Source organism: Littorina saxatilis, linkage group LG5, assembly GCF_037325665.1.
Source record: "Littorina saxatilis isolate snail1 linkage group LG5, US_GU_Lsax_2.0, whole genome shotgun sequence".
In the NCBI taxonomy this organism is placed as follows: domain Eukaryota; kingdom Metazoa; phylum Mollusca; class Gastropoda; order Littorinimorpha; family Littorinidae; genus Littorina; species Littorina saxatilis.
Window position 1 is genome coordinate 57,309,712 of NC_090249.1, and position 26,301 is coordinate 57,336,012.

Below are 26,301 nucleotides of genomic sequence, written 5' to 3' on the forward strand. Positions count from 1 at the left end.
TGCCGTAACACGCAGAAAAGGGAAAATAGCCATAGAAACAAAGAGAAAGAGCGCTGTATTGTTCCATGTGCTATATTGTCTAAATATGCCATGCTCTCGGTGTTGTTGCTGCTCAGAGTATAGAATTAATCGGTGTTTTTATTTTTTTTATCAATTTAAGACATTTCTGTTTGAAGAGCGTGGAGAAAGAAATGTTTGTTTTTATTTGTTTTGTTTATTTTGTTCATACAAAAAAGAGTGCTGTACATGACATTTTCAATATAACCGTCTTCTGTCAAACTGACATCTAAAAAAGTTATATTATTCTGCTCGAGAAAAGATCTTCACAGAAACAAGGCTTTTCTGTAAAAGATGTGGTAGAGAGGACAGAATAATTGTGTCTTAATTAAGGTGCTTGAAACGCTTCAGCATTCAAGTCCCGTCACACACTTCTGTATACGATTGATCAAATTAACGAAATCATTAATCTGAGAATTATGTAATTATTCTTCGGCAATGTACCACTACTGGAAGATTTTGCATTGCAGCTATGTTAATGTGCTGGTCCCAAGGCGAGTTTGGAGCTTAATTAGACACTAAAAGGCAATCTCACAATTCAATCTAAGGAAATTCTTTAACATCAAAATCTTCTAGTCCATCAAAACTAAACGGTGTGACCTGAAGGATGTTGAACCGTTTCAATTTGCTTGTGAGTATAATTATATGCGTGTCCTTTTAATGCACCAAGAAATGTCCTGGAATATGTCGATTGTACAACAGTTGTCAAAGCAGTGGGGACCACTGAACTTATTTGTGAAAAGTGCAGGTGCAGAACATGGTACATGTACCTCTCCTCAGTGTTGCAAGTTGAATCCCACACACACACATATATCTCTGTGAATTCCCAGCATTCAGTGAGAAAATACAGAGAGAGAGAGAGAGAGAGAGAGAGAGAGAGAGAGAGAGAGAGAGAGAGAGAGAGAGAGAGAGAGAGAGAGAGAGAGAGAGAGAGAGAGAGAGAGAGAGAGAGAGAGAGAGAGAGAGAGAGACTGACTTTCATTCGACCAGACATTCATTTCACCATATTTCTTAGACTTCAAAAACACATAAGCCCATCACAGTTGAAACAACTCCATATAACAATATGACATAAGTATGTACTGTTTGCATACATTAATTTTATTCCAGCATTTTTTTGCATTCAAAAATCTGAAGTATTTTCAAACACATTTATCACAGATATTGCACCAATGGAGGGAAGATGAAGTTGCCTGTTACTTCTTCGACAGGTGAAGTTTTTCAGCTCTCTTTTTCACATGCTTCTTGACCTTGGTTTTGACCTTCTCTCTCCGTGCTTCTTTTACAGCCTTCTTTCTCTCCTGCACAGAAAAAAAGGTAGCACAGCATGAGTATAATCTTTTGTACTTTGTGTTTGTGGATAAGATTTCCAACCTATAGTACAGTGAGGTTACACTCATACAAATTCTAGCTGCTCTCTCACTGGGGAAGGCGAGCTGCCAAACAGTACCGCGCTTCCCATTTATTTTTCATTTTTGATGCATACATGTATTCATGTTTCCAAGCCCTGAGACTTTCCCTGTGAACTTTGGTTGTCAATCGTGCGCACGCATGCATACAGGGGTGTTCGGACACTGAGGAGAGTATTCACAAAGTTGACTCTGGGAAATAAATCTCTCCTTGAACTGATTTTGAGGCCAGCTATTTCTTCGCCCTGTAGCCTTTTTGTGCATGTGCTTTTGGATTTTTATGACCCTTTGTATGTTTAGTTGCTGTCTGGGCCTCAGCAGTGTGTCAGGGTAGGAGTGCTTAATTATCAGAAGACAACCTTTCTCGTTTTGTTTTTTAATAGCTCATCCATCCACATTACGTAGAAGTATTCTTTACCATTTTTGTGATCTGGCTGGTTGAGGCTTTTATTTCATTTTGGTATGTTATTACTTAAGATTTCTCACCTTCCGTTCCTCTGCAGTCTCATTCTTGGGTCTTTTAATTGTGCCCTTTGTTTCATCGTCATCATCTTGATCCCCTTCCTTGCTGCTAAGTCTGTCTTGGGACTCAGAATCATCATCTTCATCATCATCATCCTCGTTTTCATTCCCCTCCTCTCCTTGCGTGAGTAGACTGCCATCAATTTGAAGTCTGTCTTCAAGCAGTTTTGGTATCTGGTGACAAAAAAGAAGAAAACACAAATCTCAATCAGAATAACGTGTGGTGTGTGTGTTTATGCGTGTGTTTGAGAAAGAGAGAGAGAGACAGACAGACAGACAGACGCTGAGAAAGAGAGAGAGAGAGACAGACAGACGCTGAGAAAGAGAGAGAGAGAGAGACAGACAGACGCTGAGAAAGAGAGACAGACAGACGCTGAGAAAGAGAGAGAGAGAAAGAGAGAGACAGACAGACGCTGAGAAAGAGAGAGAGAGAAAGAGAGAGACAGACAGACGCTGAGAAAGAGAGAGAAAGAGAGAGACAGACAGACGCTGAGAAAGAGAGAGAGAGAAAGAGAGAGACAGACAGACGCTGAGAAAGAGAGATAGACAGACAGACAGACAGACGCTGAGAAAGAGAGAGACAGACAGACGCTGAGAAAGAGAGACAGACGCTGAGAAAGAGAGAGAGAGAAAGAGAGAGACAGACAGACGCTGAGAAAGAGAGAGAGAGAGAGAGACAGACAGACGCTGAGAAAGAGAGAGAGAGAGAGACAGACAGACGCTGAGAAAGAGAGAGAAAGAGAGAGACAGACAGACGCTGAGAAAGAGAGAGAGAGAGACAGACAGACGCTGAGAAAGAGAGAGAGAGACAGACAAACAGACGCTGAGAGAAAGAGAGAGACAGACAGACGCTGAGAAAGAGAGAGAGAGAGAGAGACAGACAGACGCTGAGAAAGAGAGAGAGACAGACAGACGCTGAGAAAGAGACAACAAAGAAAGAGAAATGTGACTAAACAATCAGTTTTGAAATTGCAGAATGTTTTCATAGGTAACAAGTTATTCTCCTCTGCCTTTTTATGTGTCTTTTGCTGGAAATATTGCTTATTGCTTGTAAAAAAAAAATTCTAAACTAAAATGGAATTGTAAGAAATAAAGTGAACTGACCTCTTGAGCACCGGTCATGTCTTCCTTCATCCCTGTGACGGTGTGGTACAAACCCTGTTGAGAGTGAACAAGCACACATTGAAACCAAAATAATCAGTCAAAGTTTTCACCAAGATCAACATTTAGACCAACCAAAAATAAGAAAAAATAAAGAATGAAAAACACAATGTTGAAACCAAAAATATCAGTCAATATTTCCATCAAGATCAACATTTACACTAACCAAAAGTAGGGGAAAAAAGTCTTAACTTACTCACAGCTTATATTTTTACCACTTGGGTGTCTTATGACATACAAATCTCTGCAATCAGCAATCTCTGGTAGCTTTTAGGGAGAAAAAAAAGATTGTTTCTGATGACACGGCTTTTTTGAGTGAAGTTTGATTTACTTTCACAATTGCATATGGCTTTTTCTTGGCCGCAAATAGAGGAAGCTCTGTCCCCTGGATGTCGGGGGAAGAGAAATTTCGTTGTATAGTAGGCAAAATCGATTTTTGTCCTTCATATTTCTGAGGTTCCAAAAAAGTTGTAGGGTCTGGAGGGAAAAAAAAGTGTCAGACAGAGAATCGGATTCATTAATATTTTTTTCTACTTTGGCCCAAGAGTCTTTTCATAAAACATTCAAAAATGAGCACTCGCCTCAGCTGCCTCTCCTCTGAGTCTCTTCTCCAATTCCTGTTCGTGATCAGTGACTTGGTCCAGATTGCGTGGGATGAATGAGTGCTTGAACACCTGCATAACAAATGATTATGAGTGGTAACTGTAATATGTATTATGAGTGGTAACTGTAATATGTATTATGAGTGGTAACTGTAATATGTATTATGAGTGGTAACTGTAATATGTATTATGAGTGGTAACTGTAATATGTATTATGAGTGGTAACTGTAATATGTATTATGAGTGTAACTGTAATATGTATTGTGAGTGGTAACTGTAATATGTATTATGAGTGGTAACTGTAATATGTATTATGAGTGGTAACTGTAATATGATTATGAGTGGTAACTGTAATATGTATCAAGCATACAGTGGTACCCCTTTATAAGGCAGCAAAATATTGGGTCTTAACAAAAACCCAAGTAGTCTTAAAGTGGAGGCAAAAATGCATAAGTTATGAACAGAATGGAGGTGGGTCTTGAGGACCTTGGGACAAACCACGTTCCTTTACCGCAGAAACCCCATTTTGAAGACCCCCCAATTTAAAAGCCGCAAAAAAATCCTGACAGATGAAAATCTGCACATTGAAGCCCAATAAAAATCCTGACAGAGTTATTTCCGAACATAATCTATTTCAATCTTCAAAACATCTTCCTGCACCAGCATGGAAGCTTCCCAGCGTGAGGAATACTCTTACCTCCTCGTCCACTTTATCCTGCTCAGTGAGACCGGTGTAGCTCCGTGTGGAGGAGGTGTCCATGGCCGCCTGAAGAACGGCGTCCATGTTGCCGTCTGTGATGGTCAGATCCGTGATGAAGTCAAACAACTCTTTCACCATCATGGTCGCCACGCCTCGACCGCGGAAAAAATCTGTGAATACAACGCATGGAAAGTCTGACTTATTGAGAGAATTAGGTGTTGGATAGATGAACTCCGGAAATAACTCTGTCCGGTTCTTATAGTTTGTTAAAGAGTGAATACTCTTGCTTTTAGAGAGGAAAGCTTTCTACGCATTCTCCTTGTCCACGTGTTTCACACACCCCTCGCTCGTGACCGGCCTATAATGTCTCGTGGGAAAGTTTGACTCACTACACTTAAAAGCAAGAGTATTCACTCTGTCACAATCCATACAAACCAGACAGTCATTTCCAAAAATCGTCCATTCATTCAGACTAGAAAATATAAGTAACCACATGCAAATCAAGCGGAGGAACTGCTTCATTTCTACCTTCAAGTTTCAACTTCAAGCAAACTTTCAATAGTACCATTCACTGATTCAGTACAACACTTTTAAATTCATTATTATTCTGTATCAAGTAGATGTGCAATAGAGCAAGTGAGAGCTGTACAGAACCAATCTCCTGGCACTCAAAAGAATAACAAGCATTGACATAAACCAGCGACTTTCATCCTCTTTCTAAGGGCAGACCGGGTAGGCAAAATGAGTTATTTTTGGTCTCATACACCTTTTTGGGGTTGTTGCATTTTTCACACCTTTGAACATCCTGGAATGCATTCAGTAATCTGCTTTTGTCATTTTAGACATGTATTCATGTAAATAAAACCATTTTCAAACCGATGTTTTGTTGTTTTTGTCTGTGTTTTATCAAAAAAATCGAAAAAATGGTCAACTTTGGATACTCCGTGCTGGTAAATGTGCGCACATGACATGACCCTTCGCTGTTCAAACTGTGTGGAAATTTCCGTTCTTCAAGATGACGTCATCACCGTTGGGGAATTTCCGTTGACATAGGCACAAAGAGAGAGAATCCGTTCCAACCGAAACCCCGGAATTAATATATGCAAATATATGTAGGTCAAAGGCATTTGGCGCAAGCGCAGTAGACAACTTATCAGTCCCCCGGTGTCAACAAATCCATGACGTTTTCACCGATTCAGCAGCATTTTTCAAAGTTTTGAGCTGCGGAGAACAACCCTAACATTGGAAATGTTCGGCATAGTGGCAAGAAATATCAGAGAAAGATGAACCAGCAGCAGCGAACAGTAGAAGGAAGTAACAACACTCCGAAATGAACCAACATGATCGTATTTGAGCAGACGACATTCTAAGATTCTTGACTCGACGAGGTGGGTTTTGCTTCTTTCTCTTTTCGATCTTGTTTGTTTGACAACGTGATTTATTGCACATCGTTATGTTGTTGTTGTTGTAAGAATGTGTTAGAGTTTGCATGTAAATGATAAACAGTTTGTGTCTGAAGTATTTTGCGGGTTTCTTGATCCAATTTACTGACCATGCCGCCGCCGCACACCCCCCCCCCCCCCCCTCCCTCCCTCGATCATCTCTGTGATATCGTCTTCACAACCCCTATTTTATTGTTCTTCGCTGGCCAGTCCTTGAGAGCTTACTATGGTGTAACATGTCATCAGTATTCTTTGTCTGGGGTCAAACTGAGAAGCAGCATCTGAGCGATGTACGACTGACACAGTTTCTGTTTCTGGTCATTGACCGTAGGAAAATAAGTACCCTACTAGAGAGCGTTCTCTAATTCTAAAGGATTGGTTTACACCAGCATGGCTGACCAACCTATCATTGACAGCAATATTGTTGTCAAATCTTTTCCATTAACTAAGGAATAAAAAAAATAGATCCAATTTACTTCACCAAAGAAAAAAAAAGAGTTAAACTAAAGGACTGGGGATGCAACTCATGAATCAAAAGCATAAAGATCACCTGCAAACAGTGCTAGGTTTAGGAAATCTGAAAATGTATACACACACACAGAACACACACACACACACACACACACACACAAAACAGACAACAGACAAGAAACAAGCAAATACATAGCAAGTGTGATGAAATAAATTAATTTTAAAAGAAAAATATGAAAAGAAAGAAAGAAAGAAAGAAAATAATTCAGCTAGTTTCAGTATTAGTTCCTGTGTGTATGTGATTGTGTGGTTACTCAAATCCCATAGTAAACTTGACATGTACATTTTGTGATAGGGGCCAATTAATGAATGTCTTTTGTGTGTGTGTGTTCGTCAACCGACATATGTGGGTACGAGCCGCTGAGGTGGTTGTAAGAAAACCCGCCTGGTTCAGTGGTTGGGGGCTGATTGGGATTTCTGATTTACCAGCCTAGCCAAAAAGTTGAGGTACACCCCATGTAACATGGTCATTTGCAAAATAAAGTACAAGCACTTGTTGACGTTTATATTGAGTCTTAAAATTTGCAGCTTATTACAAACAAAAACCATGGACAGTTGTATCAAATATTAAATCAGTGTTTGTGTATTTATTAGGTTGGAGCAAGGGGAGAGCCAGTCCTCCTGTGGTGGCAGCGAGGAGAAAGATTGACCTGATGGAAAAGTTTGCTAAACCGGAACTACCCTCTTCCACAGCAGAAACATCAGCTTTGCCATCTTCTGACCAACCATAAGAAGATACAGATACTTTGCCATCTTCTGACCCATCACAAGCAGATATGGATACTGGTACTGTGCAACGTCACTCCGCTGACATGTGTTGGGCTTTTGTCAACATTGATCAGCTCAATCTATTGCTGAAAGGTTTATATCCTGTACTGAATGCTTGTCTGATAGCAGTCTGATTATGAAAGAAGGTGATGCATCAGCCCAAGGATTTGCACAGGCCCTGCATCTGGAGTGCATATGAGTGTCCATTCAAGTCTGCAGTTGTTTACTCTTCTCCCGGTGTTTGCAACGCTTCGGGTGGTAAAGTTGCATTTTAAATAATCCGCGTATGACCAAGTTGGTACATGGAAAGGGACATTCAGCTTTACAGAAATTTGCTGCAGTGTTAGGATTGAGCACAGAAATACTGTAATTAAAATGTTGCAACTTTTGAATGGCTTGATAGCTTTGTTCCATTTGTGTATATATAATTATGTAATGTTGTTGATGATTTGTGAAGCATCATTTCTATGCAATGGAATAAGAAATCAGTGCATCCGTTGGGTTTTTATGAGTCTGACAGTTTGGTTCTGATCAATATTTTCATATCAGCACAAACACAGATAATTGACTTTTTTAATGTTTTCATATAATTTTTTTTTAAATCAAAAAAATTTGATAATTTGATTATCAAATCATTTCCCCTTCATAGTTAAAGTGTTATTCTGGTTAAAAAAAAAACCACCCCATTAATTCAAGCTCTACTGTGGTACTAGTTTACCGGGGTACTAGTGAGACTCTTTTACATGCTGTTTTCTCTACATGTAATTTGAGACAAAATGTGGTAATTAAAATGTTGTAACTTTTGAATGGCAAGATGGATTTGTTCCAATTTTGTATATGTTGTTTATGATTTGTGAAGCACCATTTCTGTGCATGGAATAAGAATACAGTGGATTCCTTGTGTTTTTATGAGTCCGACAGTTTCGTTTTGATTCATATCTGCACTAACATAGATGAGTTTTCAAATGATTTTTAAAAAAAAGTCTGGATAATTTGATCGTCAAATCATTTCCCCATCATAGTAAAGTGGTTATTCTTATAAAAACATATCAATTCAGGCTGCACTGTGCTACTAGTTTGAGGTACTGGTTGGAATCTTTCAAATGCTGTTTTCTCTGAATGTAATTTTCAGACAAACATCTGTAATTAAAATGTTGCAACTTTTGAATGGCTTGATGGATTTGTTTCATTTTTGTTTATGTTGTTTATGATTTGTAAAGCGTCAGTTTTGTGTATGGAATAAGAGTTAAGTTCATTGGTTGGGTTTTTATGAGTCTGACAGTTTGGTTCTGATTCATGTTTTCATATCGGTACAAACAAAGATGGCTGTTTTCATATGATGTATATAAAAAAAATCCTGATAATTTGATTGTCAAATCCTTTTCCCTACATAGTAAAGTGGTCATTCTGATAAAATCATATGAATTCAGGGTGCACTGTGCTACTGGTTTTTTTATGTACTGGTTCAAATCTTTAAAATGCTGTTTTCTCTGAATGTAATTTTCAGACAAAACGCTACAATTAAAATGTTGCAACTTTTGAAAGGCTTGATGGATTTGTTCAGTTTTTGTATATGTTGTTTATGAGTTGTACAGCATCAGTTCTGTGTATGGAATAAGAGTTCAGTGCATTGGTTGGGTTTTTATGAGTCTGACAGTTAGGATTTCATGGAAAATTTCCTAAATAAATTATCATTTAATTAATATACTTACCCGAATCACATTAGCATTGAGTCACCTGAGATGCTTATCACTGAAAAACGCTTACCCGGCTAAAGAATTTAAAGGGAAGCAACCCCATCACCAAAACGAAAGTGAAAGTAGCTTTGGTAATGGGCCAGTACACCGGGAGTTACCTCCCATACGGGTGTATGCCACGTCACTTCCTCTAGGAACACGTGCCTATTATCATACGGCTTTAAAAAATCTTAAAACCATAAGCGGGGCAGGTGGGAGGGAATACAGTATGTGATTCGGGTAAGTATATTAATTAAATGATAATTTATTTAGGAAATTTTCCATTTAATATCATATTCTTACTCCGAATCACATTAGCAGATAACATCAACAAGGCGGTGGGCTAGAAATGAATCAAAACTCACCATCAAGTTCTGGACAGGAACTGGCCTGCTGCTATGAGCGCTGGAAGGCCTCTGGAGCCATCCTGTCGAAGAGCTGTGACGTCCCGAAGATAAAAGTTTATGAAAACATCTTCGGAACGCCAATACGCAGTTGTCAGCACCTCCTCTAGACGTCTGGAGCGCAGAACTGCCAGAGAGGATGCCCACGCCCTCGTCTCATGGGCTCGGGCCGAGTCAAGTGGCAAGGAGGGCATAACCCCCCCCCTCTTTGTGCGCCTCCACTCATAAGCCTGCTTGATGAGCGAGGACACCCACCGGGCCAACGTTACCTTCGACAAATCTTTCTCGCGCCTAGTAAGGAGAGAGATAAACAACAACTTCTGAGAACTAGACCGAATCGGCTGAGTCCGGGCTAAGTACAGACGAAGTGCCCTCACAGGGCAATTGACCGAATCGGGGTCACCCGGGGCCAACGCGCTGGTCAGAGCCTTAACTCTAACCAGCGGAGAGGCCTGCCCCGGAGACTGATTCTTGGCCAGGAAATCAGGCCGGAAACGCAAAGATGCGGAACCGTCCGGCTCAAAGGAGATATCTCCAGGCTGACCCGACAGGGCGTGGACCTCGCTACCCCGTCGGGCCGTAGCCAACAAAAGGAGAAACAGCGCTTTGCGAGTGACATTGAACAGACTGGCCTCGCTTAAAGGCTCAAAATCCGCAGAACGAAGGAATTCCAGGATTAAAAACAAGTCCCACTTGGGAGCGGGCAAACGAGCTTTAGCTTCCTTAAGAACAGCCCCTTTAATGACTGCAGCTATAACGCCCCCGACTCGAACAGAACGACCAATCTGCTGAAGAGTCGCCGAGATAGCGGAGCGCCGGACCCTCAACGAGGAGACTGAGGCGCCCTGTGAAGACATGAAAGAGAGGTGGTTAGCGACCTGAATAGAGCGCGGAGCCACCGAACTCACCCCTCTAGCTGAACACCAGGCAGTCCATGCCTTCCAGTGGGAAGCATAAACTGAAGAGGTGGACGCTCTATGCGAGCGAGCCACCAAGTCCAGAGTCAAAGACGACGCCCCAGAGCGCTTCAGCGAGTCCCGAACAACTTCCACACGTGAAGCTTCAGAAGACTGGGCTCCTCGTGTGGAATGCCTGTTCGGGGCTGCACTAGTTCCCCTCGCACGAGTGCGAGAGGAATGGGGGGCCCTTGGGCAAGCCGAAGAAGATCTGGAAACCAGACCTGCGACGGCCACAGAGGAGCGACCAGAAGAAGAAGGGCCGGCTCCTCCATCTCCGCTTTCCGGATTACTCGGCTGAGTAACGGAAAGGGAGGAGTCTGAAGATCTGTATGTGCCCCCCAACCCTCCCTGGACGCATCTGTAAAGAGGTCCAGGTCGGGGAGGGGCACGACGATCGGAACACCTCTGCAGACCCACTCCGTGTGCAACCACGGAAGGGTCGCAGACTGGAACCATCCCTGCAAAGGGATGAGGGCGTCCCAGTCCACCAGAGGAGAGTCCACAAACGGCTTCAGCGCGAACTGAAGCGGACATTTGTGGACCCGGCCCAGTGAAACCAGAAGAGCCATAGACTCCATCTGCCCCAAGATGGAGGCGAGCGAGCGGATGGAAGCCATCAGGAGAGGTAAAGTGGAGCGAATCTGAGCTTGGAGCTTGTCCACCCTTCTCTGAGAAGGCTGGACAGTCCAAGCGACCGTGTCGAAAGACATCCCCAGATAAGTGAATGTCTGTGACGGGGTCAGCTCCGACTTTACCCGGTTGATCGAGAACCCCAACCAGTTGGATTCTCGAAGAACCGTGAGGGTATCCTGCGAACAGCCGCTCTGGGACTGGTTCATGATGAGCCAGTCGTCCAGATAAGCCCGCAGACGGATACCCTGGGACCTCACCAGTGCACAGACCTGTCTCACCACCATGGTGAAAATCCACGGTGCGAGAGACAGCCCGAAAGGGAGTGCGCGAAACTGGTAGATCTGATCTCCCCACCGGAAACGAAGCCATTTCCGGTCGGTCGGATGCATAAGAATGTGAAAGTATGCGTCCGTGAGATCGATCGAGGTCACCCAGTCTCCTGGGCGGAGAGAGTCTCGGACAGAGGCTGGCGTCTCCATCTTGAATTTTATCTCCCTCAAGAAAGTATTGAGGAGAGATAAATCCAACACGGGACGCCATCCTCCTGATGCTTTGGGAACAGCGACCAGACGCCCGTAAAATCCCAGGGAGCTGTGGACCCGAACTCTCTCCACCGCGCCCTTCTGCTCCAGGGAGGCAATTTCCGACTGCAAGACGGAACGTGCTTCCTGCGAGAAGGGGGGCTTGAACCGCGGAGGCACTCGGGTAAGAGGCGCCTTTTCCTCCCGCCAGAGTAGACGGAAGCCCGAACTCACCACTCCCACAATCCGTTGGCTGTCTACTACCGACATCCAACGAGAAAGTGCCCGGGAGGGGCCTCCCGCCATCACCAAGGTGGAGGGCGGGAGGGAGGTGAGATCGGGAGCGCTTCATTGGGGGTGTGGCTTACTTCCAGAGCCGCCACGCCCCCTCCCCGATGCCGTCCTCTTCTTCCCACCACGAGCGGCCGGCGAAGCCTGCCGCTTCTGAGCTGGCTTGGGGTTAGACGATGTCTGAGCCTGCTTCTGTTTAGAAGGCTGAGACTGTTTCACCCCCTTCAGAGTGTAGTCAAGGAACTGACTGTCCTTGTTTGACTGAATCTCCTTCTGTCTGGCATCCAGTGCCAGCGGACAGAAGAGAGACTCCTCTGAGACCGGGGAGACTCTCAAGGTCTCCCTAGTAGCCAGCTCCGTGAATTGGGACTGCGAGAGGAAGAGATCCCTCCTGCAGAGTACCGCTTGGGTGTACTGCAGGGAGGAAAGACGCAATTGTTCCTCATTGACCTTGGCCAATGCGGTCAAAAGCGCAGAGACATCGTCCGCATTCTGTTCTTCACTGAGAGTGAAAGGAACTAGCGAATCGGTCAATGCCCGAGACAGAGCCCGAACGAGAGTCTCCGCAATGGAGGACAGTTCGATCTGCCGACGTCCAACCTCCTCAGCAGAGAGGAGGGAAGCCTCGGAAACCGGCAAAACCGAATCACGCTTGATCGGTTTAGTCAGAAGAGGCAGCAATTCCCGGGAAACCGGAAGGGTAGCCCTAGGGAGTGCAAAAGACGCCAGCCAATTCTGGCTCTGATTGGGCATGCCAAGCTTCCTATTGGCCGTAGGCACGAAGGAAGAGGCTTGGGCAGCTGAAGCCACCCACTGCTGAGCTGATTCCGGAACTGGACCAAAAGGAAGCAGTAACGGAACAGGCACTGGCCGAATACCACTCCCCGCATGTGCTGGACGAACCAGTGAATGCGAAAGTTGGTAAGCCACTGACGGAGACTCGGCGAACCGGAAGGAAGAAACATCCTCCTGTGCCGGCCGGAAGTCCGCCATGGCAGAAGGAACGAATGATGCGGAAGAGTCCGCAGCCACCACCCCTTCAGGAAAATAACGAGACGTTACTTCCGCCGCGACGTCAAGAACAGACTTGAGCTTCGACGGAAACACGCCCCGCGACTCCTCGCTGACCACTGATGGAGCATCAGAATAGTCACACGTGGAACCATGACCGAAGTCACCAGTTCCGGAAGCAGAAGCATGCCCTGGCAAACCGGAAACCGGAAAAGCCTGAGCACTAACGTCATCCTGCCGCCCAAAACCCTGTGAAGGTAAAGGGTAAGCAGGACGACCATCCGCAAAAACCGGAGCTGGATGAGCTGACGTCACTACCCCGACTGAGTGGAGTGATGCCTGCTCAAGCCTAGGCGCTTGAAAGCCGGAAGGCGCACGCTGTAATCCACTATCTGGTATCCGGAAGGAACCACCAGAAGAGGAAGAAGCGTTTCCGGCCGAAACCGGAAGTGTAGTCAACGGAACCGCAAAATGCGGAAGTGAAGACTGCACTGGTTGACTTCGCGATCCGGAAGGACCGGAAGTCAGTGAATACTCCATCCTGCCGCGACCGCCGTAGCGTGCCGGAGCGGACGGATCATCACTTCCGGCAAGTGCCGGAAATGCGGCAGTCGAAACCGACTGCCGCCGCTGTTCGAACAAGTCCGGGGCCTCGTAGGTTATCGCCGGAAATGAAAGATCAGCAAGGTATCGGTCGTGACCCGATGCGAAAGAGCTGTCCCCCGAAGGAGAACGTCCAGGCGCCTCACGAGGGCTATCGGACCAGCTCTGCTTACCAACCGACGCTGAAGAGGGAGGACGCTGCTCCAAGCCGGAAGTGGAGGACAAAGACACGGAAGCCAATGCCCGGACGTCACTGCCAGATGCCGGAAACGCCGAACTGCTGGCGACGGAACGCTGAAATTCTGCCTGCACCAAGCTGCGGATTTCTGGAACCAGTGACTTTAACAGAGAGGAAACCAACGCACCTTGTCCAGGTGCTAACAAAGAAGACGAAGTCTCCGATGTAGAGACAGGTGCAGAAGTAACAGTAGCGCTAGGCGCCGCAAAAGAAGCAGAAGTAGTAACAGCGCTAGGCGCCGAAATTGGTACAGCCAACAAAGTGTTACGCTCTTGGTCTGTAACAAGTAACGTTGCTTTGGAAGAGGAAGACTTAGCCTTAATTTTCCCCTTGGGGTCCGACTTGCCACGGCGCTTGTCTGAATCAGACATGTTGACAACACGTGGCAACGCGAAAAAATTTACTGAAACATAAGTCTAAACGACTGGAAAATTCAGTAAACACACGCACTAATGCGTTAACAAAATACTATAGCTAAACTTGCCCCACAAGCAGAGGCACGGAGAGCTACAAACAAAGTCACACGAGCTAGAAAACTAACTCACACAACAAAATGGCGACACGCAAGACACTGACACAAACGTCAACAACACGTGGCAAAGTAAAAAGATTTACTGAAACGTAAGTCAAAACGACTGAAAACACAGTAAACACACACGCTTACGCGTCAACAAAATACTAAAGCTACACTTGCCCAAACAGAAAGAGGGCACGCAGAGCTACTAGCAAAGTCACACGAGTTAGCTAACTAACTCACACAACAAAATGGCGAAACACGCAAGTCACTGACACACAAGTCCGTAAAAAACGGACAACGTACAGTAACGAAACAGCGCAAACAACCAACAACAAACGGGAACGAGCTCACCAAACTGTAGGCAAGGCGAGCAGACAAGCTGGGTAACGTGGCCGGTGGGTGTCACTCAAACACACAAGGTCAGCCACAGAGCGTCAAAAAGTGAACCGTCCTCTCCGAGGTGAAAAAGACGTATGATAATAGGCACGTGTTCCTAGAGGAAGTGACGTGGCATACACCCGTATGGGAGGTAACTCCCGGTGTACTGGCCCATTACCAAAGCTACTTTCACTTTCGTTTTGGTGATGGGGTTGCTTCCCTTTAAATTCTTTAGCCGGGTAAGCGTTTTTCAGTGATAAGCATCTCAGGTGACTCAATGCTAATGTGATTCGGAGTAAGAATATGATATTAAATGTATTTTTCTTATCAAAACTGAACCGGTAACTGAAAATGCTAAATTAAAATAATATATTGCTTAGAAATGCTTTTCGATACACAGAATTATTAAACACACACATATTGCTGCAAAGAAGAAAAATTGGATCAAAACATGCACTGGTTCACAAACTGCAACATTTTAAAAAAAGCACATTTTATAACGTTTTTCTCACATTTTGGTGAATAAAACCCCCAAAAATTGCTTTTCACTCAAAATTTAAAATGGTTTCCCTTAATTAGGTTATTCTGCTTGCAAAAATCAAACAAGCAGCAAGCTGTTTCCAAAATAAAAAAAAAAAGTGCTTGCCTACCCTGTCCCCCCTTAAGCCCTTACTTCCCACTGTTTCTTAAAACGGCGCTCGGCCCATTTGCTTAAGATTTTCCTGAAGTACAAGAAGCAAAATACTCTTTCCTTGAGACCCACCAGACAAACAACGAAGACTCAAGCCTAACCCACCTGTGATGTTGGAACAATCTTTCCTGAGGAAAGTGAGAGCGTTGGGATGGTCATGCTCAACAGACTGTGACACGTCAATGATGAAAGCCTTTCCTGCATGGTACCTGGCAACATACATGGAATAACATCAACACACTTTGCTCCAGTATATCCCAATAAATAATGTCAAAACCCCAAGGCTTAACAAGCCATGCGCAACTGGCACACAAAATCTGAAAATGACCCATAAGAACTCATTCAAAGATTCAAATGGCGCATCAAAATTAAGTAAAAGTGCGCCATCATACACACAGTTTACATCGGAGTCCAGTGTTTGAAATGAGGTGTCATGATACAGCGGCAAATTCTGAGCTTCCACCAGATTGCATCATTAAGCCACTACAGGGCCCCCTTAGCCTGCTCGACACTTAGCACCTCAGACAATGACCCATCAAAATTTGGTTCAGGGGGCCATATAGTCTTTGTGAGTTTCTTTTTGAGCAAGCAGGTTTGGTTTGCCTGCTAGCTTCAATGTGCATGCATCTACCATTCTTTTCAAAGCACCCAAAGTGAGTAAATAGTATGTCAGAGCACAGAGACTCCTCATGACCACAGAAGGTCTCAGAGTTGGATCTCATATTTTCATCACGCATAGTGTTCAACTTTGATGAAATAACCCATCATCTTTTAAACAAAGAGAGAACAAGGTAGCTCAGTTGGTAGAGCACTGGACTTGTGATCCTAAGGTCACAGGTTTGAATCCCAGCAGGGACAGATACGGGACATTTTTATGTGCAGACTCAGAGACAATATCCATGTCCCACCCCTGTGTCACCACAGTGGCACATAAAAGACCTGGGTCATTCTGCCATAAGTGCAGGTGGCTGATTTCCCCCAAACATGCCTACACCTGGGTAGCGTGACTCTTGTTGCTGCTAGCTTTCCACTAGCGATGCGAATTTCCCAGCATTGGAATGATAAAGTAAATAAAATGAAAACTAACTTCAAATCTTTGAACTCACAAAACATTGTACTCGGACAGATCGGCGTGGACCAGCTTACAGGTGTTGTAAAGCTTCCTCATGTCTTGCACCATGTCCAGGTAAAGTTCTCGCCATTTGGACTCGGACACCACTGCGTTTTTCAGCAATGGAGCAGCACTGGCGATACACACAGAAAGACACTGCTGATAAAGATAATGAGAACAACTGCAGTCACGGCAAAAGAATAACCAAGCTCATTATGAAGCAGCTTGTATAACTATATTTGGTCTTTTATGTATTTACAAACGATTTGGAAATTGGACTGTTTTTTGTCTTCTTTCTTACCCCCCCCCCCCCCAAAAAAAAATGTCCACACAGTTTTAGAAATGTCAAAGCTTTAAACTCGAACTGTTCTTCAGTGATTGACACTCTGTCAGAAAGTGAAATCCTCAATCTTACATAAGCAAGCATGTTAGGAGTTGGATCTCATATTTTCATCATTCAGAGATAAAAACTGTACAGTGGAAGTAATTTTCATCATAAACAGAGCAAGAACTCAAAAAGCAAAACCACAAAGAAACAGAAAACATCATATACACACACACACACACACATTACCAGAAACTCGCCACTACTCAAAATATATACATGTGCAAATGATACATAAAGTCAGAACAACAAAGATTCCTGAGCTTACACTTGCAGAAAGAACAGTTTTTTAAACAAAATCTGAGCTAATACAAAACTAAAACTAAATAATGTCCATGACAACTGCACATCAATAGAGTGCAGATAAGTACAAATCAACATAGAGTAGTGTGTGGCCCCTATTACTAACCAGTTTGCCCCGACTGCTGACACCGATCCCTGTGGGGCCACGGTTTCAATGTTGCATGCTTTCTCACGCCGCCAGTCTACACAAGACTAGCGGCACTGAAAGATGGGGTGTGTCCAGGTTTCACCCCAGCATGCGTTCCATTTACACAGCGTAAAATACAGTGGAACCCCCTTTAAAGACCCCCCCCCTCCCCAATTTAAGACTTCCTCCCTTTCAAGCTTGCCTTTTGCTGTTTTTAACCTCTATAAATGTACCTCAATTCTAAGTGACCCTCCCTTTGAAGACCTGGTTTTCTCCGTTGTCTGGAGGCCTTAAACACAATCGTGTAAATCACCGCACATCTGTCTCGTCTTTTATGTGGAATAAGAGCATTTCTCCAGCCGGACACATACCAAAAATCAACAGACTGGCTGCTGTCTGTGCATAGTGGCAATATTTTGCTCAATTCATATTGTATCCGACACCTTTGTCAATCTGTGAAATGAACTCACAAAGTAATCCCACTCTACATAGAAAAGAAAACAGCAAAGCTCTTCATCTTTGGCACACGTCAAAATGGAAAGATTTTCTTCTCCCATGTGGACTGATCTGTGACGATTTACAAAACGGTTAACACGGTAAGGAAAACATCCTTCAGGAAAGCGTTAACAGCAGATTGAGTGGACAAAATTTCCAAAACTAATTTCTATAAAATGACATGTTCTTACGCTCCATCTTCAGATCCTATGAAGCTCATCAAGAAGAGATGTCCCTTGAGAAGCATCGGCTGAGGGCAGGGAATGCCCGCCTGATAAATCCTGGAGACAATAAATCAAGTTTATGTGAAAGCTGCGTGCGTACGACTGAGCGAGTGGTTGAGGCCAGAGAATGCCCGCCTGATAGATCCTGGAGACAACAAAACAAGACTATGTGTAAGCTGCGTGTGTGTGACTGAGCGAATGGCTGAGGGCAGGGAATGCCCGTCTGATAGATCCTGGAGACAACAAAACAAGGTTATGTGTAACAGGCATGGGAATTGAAAGAAGTAAAAAAGGCTGAAAATCTGTAAGTAATAGCTAAGTCGACGGCGCGAATCGCCTTGCCTTACTAGGGGGGTCCGGGGGCATGCCCCCGGAAATTGTTTCTCTCCTAAGAACCCAAATGGTGCAATTTGGTGTCATCTGAGCTCCAAGTTTGCCATCAAATTCAGTTTTTAGAACCATTTTTGCCTCCCCCATTTATTTTTTCGACGGACACTTTTGCTTTTTCGGCGGAACAAAACAATATTTCGGCGGAAATTTGCCTTTCGGCAGACAATTCCCATGCCTGGTGTAAGCTGCGTGCGTATGACTGAGGGCAGGGAATGCCCGCCTGATAGATCCTGGACACAACAAAACAAGTTTATGTGTAAGCTGGGTGCGTATGACTAAGCGAATGGTTGAGGGCAGGGAATGCTCGCCTGATAGATCCTGATAAAAGGACAATGAGTTAATTGCTTTTCCCCTTCCATGGGGTATCAATCTCTATCAGATGAATGAAATCCTCAACAAGTGTATTAGGAGTTGGATCTCATGCTATCATCATTCAGAGACAAACAAAATGTGCGACTGAAACCCAAGTGTATAGAAAACAAAGGCTAGTGATGACAGCAACTAATAAACCTTGCAGCAACCACAAGTTTATGTATAAAATGCATGTGTGTGACTGAGCGACCATGAGACAGGACTAGTCGCTGCTAAGGCAAAACGGGAACATTGATTTAATTGCAGATGATTGATGTGATTGTTGCCGGATCTGAAGGAGGGTTATCCAGCAGGGAATAGTGGTCGCTCTGGGTTGATATTGAATTGCCAGTACCTTCTAAGCCTGTGAGAATGGGTCACTATTCTTTCATTTTGTCTGTGTGTGTATGCGGAATGTTGACTTTAGCACAGTGGTACCTGTGATAAAAGGACACCCTTGGGACTCGCCAATAGTGTCCCTACATCGCAGGTGGCCTGTCGTAAGAGGTACATTTTGGTCAAGATAATAAACAAAGGGACAACAGAAGGTGTCCTCTCATTAGAGGGGCCTCACATCGCAGGTAACAATGTAGGACAAACAGCGCTCAAGTCGACACGCCGCATACACACACAGAGAAAATGAAAGGATAGTAAACCATTATCACAGGCTTGAAACTAAAGATACTGGCAATTTAATATCAACCCACGATCTCCCAGAGCGACCACTATTGACTGCTAGACAACCCACCTTCACATCCTGTAACGGTCGCATCAATTATCTGCAATTAACACTTTCTACCCCACCTATATTGACCAAGTTTTTTTTTACCAGAGACCAGCTGTGCTGCAGCAGGTCACTCAGAATTGTAATAACTGTGTAGTTTCTGTGTATCAACACGCTGGAACGCAGGTGTTAGATCGACGTTACAGGAAACGACTGAAGCTAACAGTCTGAGCGGATATATCCGTACCTGGTCATATAGAGCCATATGAGTGGGTACGGATATATCCGTACCTGGGAGACAATGAGTTAATTGCTTTTCCCCTTTCATTGGGTATCAATCTCAATCAGATGAATGAAATCCTCAACCTTGCTAAGGCAAGTGTATTAGGAGTTGGATCTCATACTATCATCATTCAGAGACAAACTGATAAAAACTTTGACTGAATCCCAGTAGGGTTGTGACTGTAACTTGCTGGACTAATGTCTGGCTTACCTGGTAAGATTTCTGATTTCTTTTTCAGCCCAGGTTTTGACCATCTTTCTGGGATTTGATCCATGGTAAGCCCGTCTTAACCTGGAGAATGAGAAACATAAATATTACTCTATAGATGTAGAAATTAATTATGAATCTATCATTGATCGACCATAAACAAGTACAATTTTTGCAAATTATAAATACAAGTTCCATTAACATTTTTGTCACACACACAATTCAAAAAGACAATACTCACAATAATATACAAAAGATCAACAAGAGATCCATACAAGTAAATGTGAGAATTAAAATGAACCATGAGCAAGAATTTTAGAAACTATTTTTAGTAAGCAGCAGAAAGCTTGTCTTACCTGAAATCTCCTTCCACATACTTTGATCTGTTTTTAAAGGTAAGGATGGACGTTTTGTACACCTGCACACCAAGACAGAGGAAGACAATCACTGAATCAGTCAATGAAAAAGCAAAGTTATGCAAGTTACAGTACTTACACACCTTCAGGTATGACTGCTGTCATAGTAAACACTACAACAACAATTGTGCTTTGTCCGTTGGTAATACTCTAATCTACGCCACTACTTGCCGCTAGTAAAACTACACTCTTGGTATCTATCTCCATCAGACAAATGAAATCCTCAACCTTGCCAAGGCAAGTGTGTTAGGAGTTGGATCTCATACTTTCATCATTTAGAGACTACAACTGTAGTGCCACTGAGAGGGCAATAAACCAAGGCCACCGATCAGCGGCAACTGAAAAGGCATTAACTCACAAATCAAAATAACATTGAATGATTTCTTTCAAAAACAAATAAATATACTGTTAGTGTAACTCCATATATTCCCAATATGTCCGACAGTTGGTCCTTCTACTTAGCAACACCGATATGAGAAACAAAGGGAAGTAAGAGTTATGCGGAACCCAAACGGAGTCGCTTGTTCATTTCAATGCTTGTTATTCTCTCAGGTACCAGGAGATTGGTTCCAAATAACTCTTACTTACTCTATTGCAAATGTTGCATGCTTTTAGAGAGCTTACTTCCCTTTGTTTCTCAGATCTTAAATCAGCACTCTGCCTCATTTGTTTAAGATTCTAGCAACACTGAACAAACGTTACTCAAATATTAGAAACATTTGAATTGAATTTCTCTTCTTCTAAACACTGCAAAAGTGCACACAGACAGACAAACACACTTCTAAGCTTAGCTATTAAATGAAACTTACTTTTAATGCATAATACTCTGTCCCAGTTTCTGTGTGTTTTTCAGCACGGAAAACATTAGCTTCCTTGCCAACACTGATGGATCCTGTGATCTCGTCGAAACGTCCCTGTGAAATCATCTTGCTGATCACCAGCCTGGTTCGCTGGTCCAGAACCTGTGACGTTGTTGCTCTGCTGGCCTTGTCCTTTCTTCGAGCTCTGTTTAAAAGCGACATAAAATTAAAGTAAAGTGGAATCCTTCTTTTAAGACCTAAATGAATCTGAGAAAATCAGGTCTGAAAAGGGGGGGGGGGGGAGTCTTAAAATGGGGGGTCTCTTAAAGGGAGGTTTCATTTCACAAGCAAACAAATGAACACAATTCTTTCTTTCTTTATTTGGTGTTTAACGTCGTTTTCAACCAAGAAGGTTATATCGCGACGGGGAAAGGGGGCAGATGGGATAGAGCCACTTGTCAATGGTTTCTTGTTCACAAAAGCACGAATCAAAAATTTGCTCCAGGGGCTTGCAACGTAGTACAATATATTACCGTACCGGGAGAATGCAAGTTTCCAGTACAAAGGACTTAACATTTCTTACATACTGCTTGACTAAAAATCTTTTCAAAAATTGACTACATGTATATTCTATACAAGAAACACTTAACAAGGGTAAAAAAAGAAACAGAATCCGTTAGTCGCCTCTTACGACATGCTCCCAGCATGGGGTAAATTCTTCCCCCTAACCCGCGGGGGGTAATGAACACAATGTGCAGAGGGAGATACACCCGAGTGGTGGTGGTAAAGTATGAACCACAATGTGTGCAACAGAGACTCCATTTTTTTTTTTAATTCTTAGCAAATAAATGAAAGAGAGGCTGGGGTTTGAGTCTACATTTCAGTCCTTAAGTCCGAGTCAGTGAGTGTGGTTTCAACTGTAACTTTGTTTGGGTTCAAGAGATGTGTTTATGTGTGCCTGTGCATATGTTTGCAATCTGATTGCCAGTTGTAAGCGCAGTTACAACAATGAATACATTGATTTGAAGAAGTGGGAATCAATTTAACTTGTTTTTGTGTTCAAAGTCCCCACAACAGAAACAAAACTTGACTAAATGTAACAAACAAAGAAAACAAACAAACCAACAAACACAAAAAAACACTTACTCATTTCCATCACCCGACCTTGGGCATGCCGTGTCTGTGTCAAACGGAAACAAAGGTCTTGTCAGTATTTCAACATTAAATCATCATCCAAAACTTTTATTAAAATGTATATCGTAAGAACAGATTAGGTAGCAGAGCTCTACCTTCATATTGCAGAGGCCCTTAGGCCCCCCCAAAAAAGAAGTCTGTTTACGGTATTCCGACCGACCCTATTTTTTCGCGCGACCCTAGACTTTGTTTTGGCATTTGGGGAAAAATTTTTTAAAAAGTGTGTTTTTTGGCAAAATAACTTAAAAATGTGTTTTTTGGGGGGAAAAAAATTTAAAAAAATCCTGACCTACCGACCCTATTTTTTTTGGCCTAAACAGACTTTTTTTTTGTGTGGCCTTACTGTTACACTGCAGTCTAATTTTTACTATTAAAACAATAATTTCTTCAAACTCTTTCTGCAAACCTGAACCATATTCATGGCTAGCAAGCTAAAGGGGAAACCACACAGTACCCTTCACTCTCCTTCCTCCATCAACCTGAACCATATTCATGACTAGCAAGCTAAAGGGGAAACCACACAGTACCCTTCACTCTCCTTCCTCCATCAACCTGAACCATATTCATGGCTAGCAAGCTAAGGCACAAAAAAAAAATTGTCTGTTTCTGGTAACATGGCTAAAAAAAATAGGGTAGGTAGGTAGGGATTTTTTAATTTTTTACAAAAAATTTTTTTTACCCCAAATGTAGACCAATAAAACTAACTTTAAAAATCGCGCAAAGAGACTGGATTCACTATACATAGAGACAAGACACTCAACACATTTACAAATCTGTGACAAAGATCCAACCAAGCCGCCGATCGTCAGTGACCAGTCAAGGTCGTATTCGTCAGCTTTCACCTGCACCGAATGTTTTTTCAAGTCAAACTCGGGTGTATGGATATCATGAAACACATCCCAGATCGTGAATGTTTCAGGATACGTACTAATAAGTTTAACTCCCGTTTTTTTGTGCACGCACTTCTCCAGTGTCAACGCCAGAACGTGTCGAACATCACCTTTAGATTCCATATTTCAACGCAGCGTGAATGCTTCGGTGTTTGGTGGTTTTACAGGAAGTACATAGAGTGATGTCCCTTACAACTGTGATGTAGGGTTATGCCCCTTCAATCGTCAGCGGACTTTCGTTTTCACACGTTTTTGTTGTTCATTTTCTCACCCTGTCCTTTACCACCCAAAAAAAAAAAAAATTTTTTTTGTTTGGAAAAAAAAAGTTTAGGGTCGGCGCCAAATTTTAGGGTCGGTCGGGTGACCAGAAACAGACAATTTTTTGTTTTGGCCTAAAGGGGAAACCACACAGTACCCTTCACTCTCCTTCCATCAACCTGAACCATATTTATGGCTAGCAAGCTAAAGGGAAAACCACACAGTACCCTTCACTCTCCTTCCATCAACATGAACCATATTCATGGCTAGCAAGCTAAAGGGGAAACCACACAGTACCCTTCACTCTCCTTCCTCCATCAACCTGAACCATATTCATGGCTAGCAAGCTAAAGGGGAAACCACACAGTACCCTTCACTCTCCTTCCATCAACCTGAACCATATTTATGGCTAGCAAGCTAAAGGGAAAACCACACAGTACCCTTCACTCTCCTTCCTCCATCAACCTGAACCATATTCATGGCTAGCAAGCTAAAGGGGAAACCACACAGTACCCTTCACTCTCCTTCCTCCATCAACCTGCCACCAGCTTCCCTTTTCACACATTTCCTTGTCCTCCACTTCTCATCAACACAAATGTGAACTCACCAAAATCAAGTTTATTATTTCCAGTCAGTATCTTTTCCCTGGGTTGAAAGCTTGATGTTTTGGTGCTAGGTCTCTGCGCATTGTAGCCCCGTTTGGGCTGAAAAACACATTAATCAGACTCATTACACGTGACAACTGACATGTTTTCTCTTTTTCAACGCTCCCTCTGCAAAAAACGTATGTTCTTTAAGCTTTACCACTGTAACAAAAAAACATATCCCTTCCTGTTTCAGAACAGAAGTGAGAACTCACTTGCCCGTATCAGTGACTGGCAAAAGAAAAATGTTTTACTTATGCAAGCCAGGTTCCATGTGATAAAGCACTCTGATTTAGCACTTGTATCATAAGTATGTAAATTGTGACTGAAGAAAAAGACATACATTTATGTGTCAACCTATGGTTTGGTTTAAGTTAATGGATACAATTTACATACCTCGTCATCATAAAACAAGTAAATGTCATCTTCCTCATCACTGTACTCGTCACTGTCATCTGAAGCAACTTTCTCAACTTTGTTTGACACATCTGGTACCTCCTCTGCTGAACTGAAAAGAGAAAAATAATGCCTATAATGGATAAGATTACCAAGCTATCAGTATCACATTAAGTGAAGCCATTGTAATTAGTGTGTGTGTGTGTGTGTGTGTGTGTGTGTGTGTGTGTGTAAAGTGAAATGCAAACATGTAAATAACCGTTTTATTCGTGCAGTCTGGCTTGCTTGCTTTGCTCCTGCTCAAGTGCTGCTGCTACTGCCAAGATCGACGGAAAGAACCCATTCACATGAAATGATGAATAATCTGCTCCAAACATCATTTCAGTTTAGGAACTCCTTTTTTGTGAAGACGGCACAAGACTGGAATCTACTTGAGGACAATATTGTAACCTCCAAAAGCATTGGCATCTTTAAAGCCAAGCTAGCAGCCGTCCACCACCATTAGGCTGCCGCACTCTCCCTCGCTGCATTTATGCCAGTCTTCTGGTACCCAGCAGCGTAATCATCAAGATCAAGAAAAGATCATCATCAAGATTTGCACACACAAAATTGCTTGACAAACTTTGTAATCAGATCTGACGTCACTTTATCCGAACAAATGTCAAATTTAAAGACTGTTATGTCAGACTTAAGGCCTGCCGTTTTTTCATCTTACTCACACACGTGCAACACTCCAAGTTACCCAAACAGAATATCTGCCATTTGTTCACTGCTCTATTGCATTTTTAACTTTTACCTGTGTCCATTTAAAGGATTTCTTTAATTAGTTTCTCACCTAGATTCAGCATCAACGTCATCAAACTGACCGGGAGCAATCCCTCGTTTTAAAGCCATCATTCACCAAAACGGTGATTGTGTGAACTTCTCTGTCAGTTGTTCGACCACGTTTTTGCCTTGCCTCGTGCACACGCAATGATCAGAGCTTCCGGTTTATTAATGTCTTTTTACCCAAACTAGCAGCCTTTTGCCCAAATAAAACAAACTGTTTAAAACTCAATACGTCACGCTCTCAACAGTCTGTGTTGGCTGTGTGTGTGTGTGTGTGTGTGTGTTGGGGGGTGGGGGGGTAATTGAGCTAGACTGATACTGTCATGGACTTGACTGGGGGTAAAGCGTCTCTTTCGAGCCAAGCCGCCGGTGTGACGTTTTCATCTTTCGCCGCCGCCGTGTTCAGTGCGGGTATCGATTCTTATATCGCGCATATTCCGTGGGTACAGTTCTAGGCGCTCTGCAGTGATGCCGTGTGAGATGAAATTTTATACGGCCAGTAGATTGCAGCCATTTCGGCGCATATTTACCTTTCACGGCCTATTATTCCAAGTCACACGGGTATAGGTAGACAATTATTAACTGTGCCTAAGCAATTTTGCCAGGAAAGACCCTTTTGTCAATCGTGGGATCTTTAACGTGCACACCCAATGTAGTGTACACGGGGGGAGGTTCGGACACCGAAGAGAGTCTGCACACAAAGTTGACTCTGTGAAATAAATTTCCGCCGAACCTGGGATCGAACTCACGCTGACAGCGGCCAACTGGCAACTGAATACACTGAAATCCAGCGCGCTACCAACTGAGCTATATCCCCGCCTATTTACTCACCGGGCCTTGAGTTCGGCAGAATAGGAGGAACACTGGACTCCAGCTTTTGCTTTTCTTATTTTTCTCTATCGTCCAAGCCCATAAAATCGAACAAAGCGGATTGCGTTTGAATTTCCCTCTTTCAGTTGACTGAGGTTGGCCCCCTGGGATCGTTCCGTATCAAGGCCAGTTACACGGTACTGGCCGTGTGTTCAAGATGCGTTCCGCGAAGGCAGGATGTTTCCTACTTCCGGTTCCTTAGTCACCTTTGGTGGGTACCACGTTTTGCAG

At 43.4% G+C, this 26,301-nt stretch overlaps 1 protein-coding gene and 1 long non-coding RNA gene across 2 annotated transcripts; one reads left to right on the forward strand and one right to left on the reverse strand.

Annotated features, from left to right (window-relative positions):
* Positions 1 to 1,137: 1,137 nt before the first annotated feature.
* On the reverse strand, positions 1,138 to 25,364 carry LOC138967509 (serine/threonine-protein kinase RIO1-like). The gene is made up of 15 exons (XM_070340072.1): positions 25,208 to 25,364; positions 24,373 to 24,484; positions 23,940 to 24,036; positions 22,137 to 22,170; positions 21,000 to 21,195; positions 20,131 to 20,192; positions 19,778 to 19,858; positions 17,787 to 17,876; positions 16,281 to 16,418; positions 15,280 to 15,383; positions 4,449 to 4,621; positions 3,731 to 3,823; positions 3,093 to 3,146; positions 1,953 to 2,162; positions 1,138 to 1,358 (listed from the first exon to the last, which is right to left on the reverse strand). The coding sequence occupies exons 1-15, from the start codon at positions 25,267 to 25,269 to the stop codon at positions 1,254 to 1,256; spliced, it is 1,611 nt and encodes a 536-aa protein (XP_070196173.1). The 5' UTR covers positions 25,270 to 25,364; the 3' UTR covers positions 1,138 to 1,253.
* LOC138967510 (uncharacterized) lies at positions 4,629 to 8,736 on the forward strand. The gene is made up of 2 exons (XR_011455982.1): positions 4,629 to 5,839; positions 7,019 to 8,736. It is a non-coding gene; the product is annotated as an uncharacterized lncRNA (long non-coding RNA).
* Positions 25,365 to 26,301: the final 937 nt, after the last annotated feature.

Bases quoted from the DNA above. Each gene is read 5' to 3' on its own strand.
- LOC138967509 (XM_070340072.1), bottom strand. From the start codon at position 25,269: ATGATGGCTTTAAAACGAGGGATTGCTCCCGGTCAGTTTGATGACGTT. The intron at 3,147-3,730 runs GCGAGTGCTCAT...CACTCTCAACAG, and splicing joins TCAGAGGAGAGGCAGCTGAG to GGTTTGTACCACACCGTCAC. The intron at 1,359-1,952 runs GTGAGAAATCTT...TTTTCTGTGCAG, and splicing joins AGACTGCAGAGGAACGGAAG to GAGAGAAAGAAGGCTGTAAA.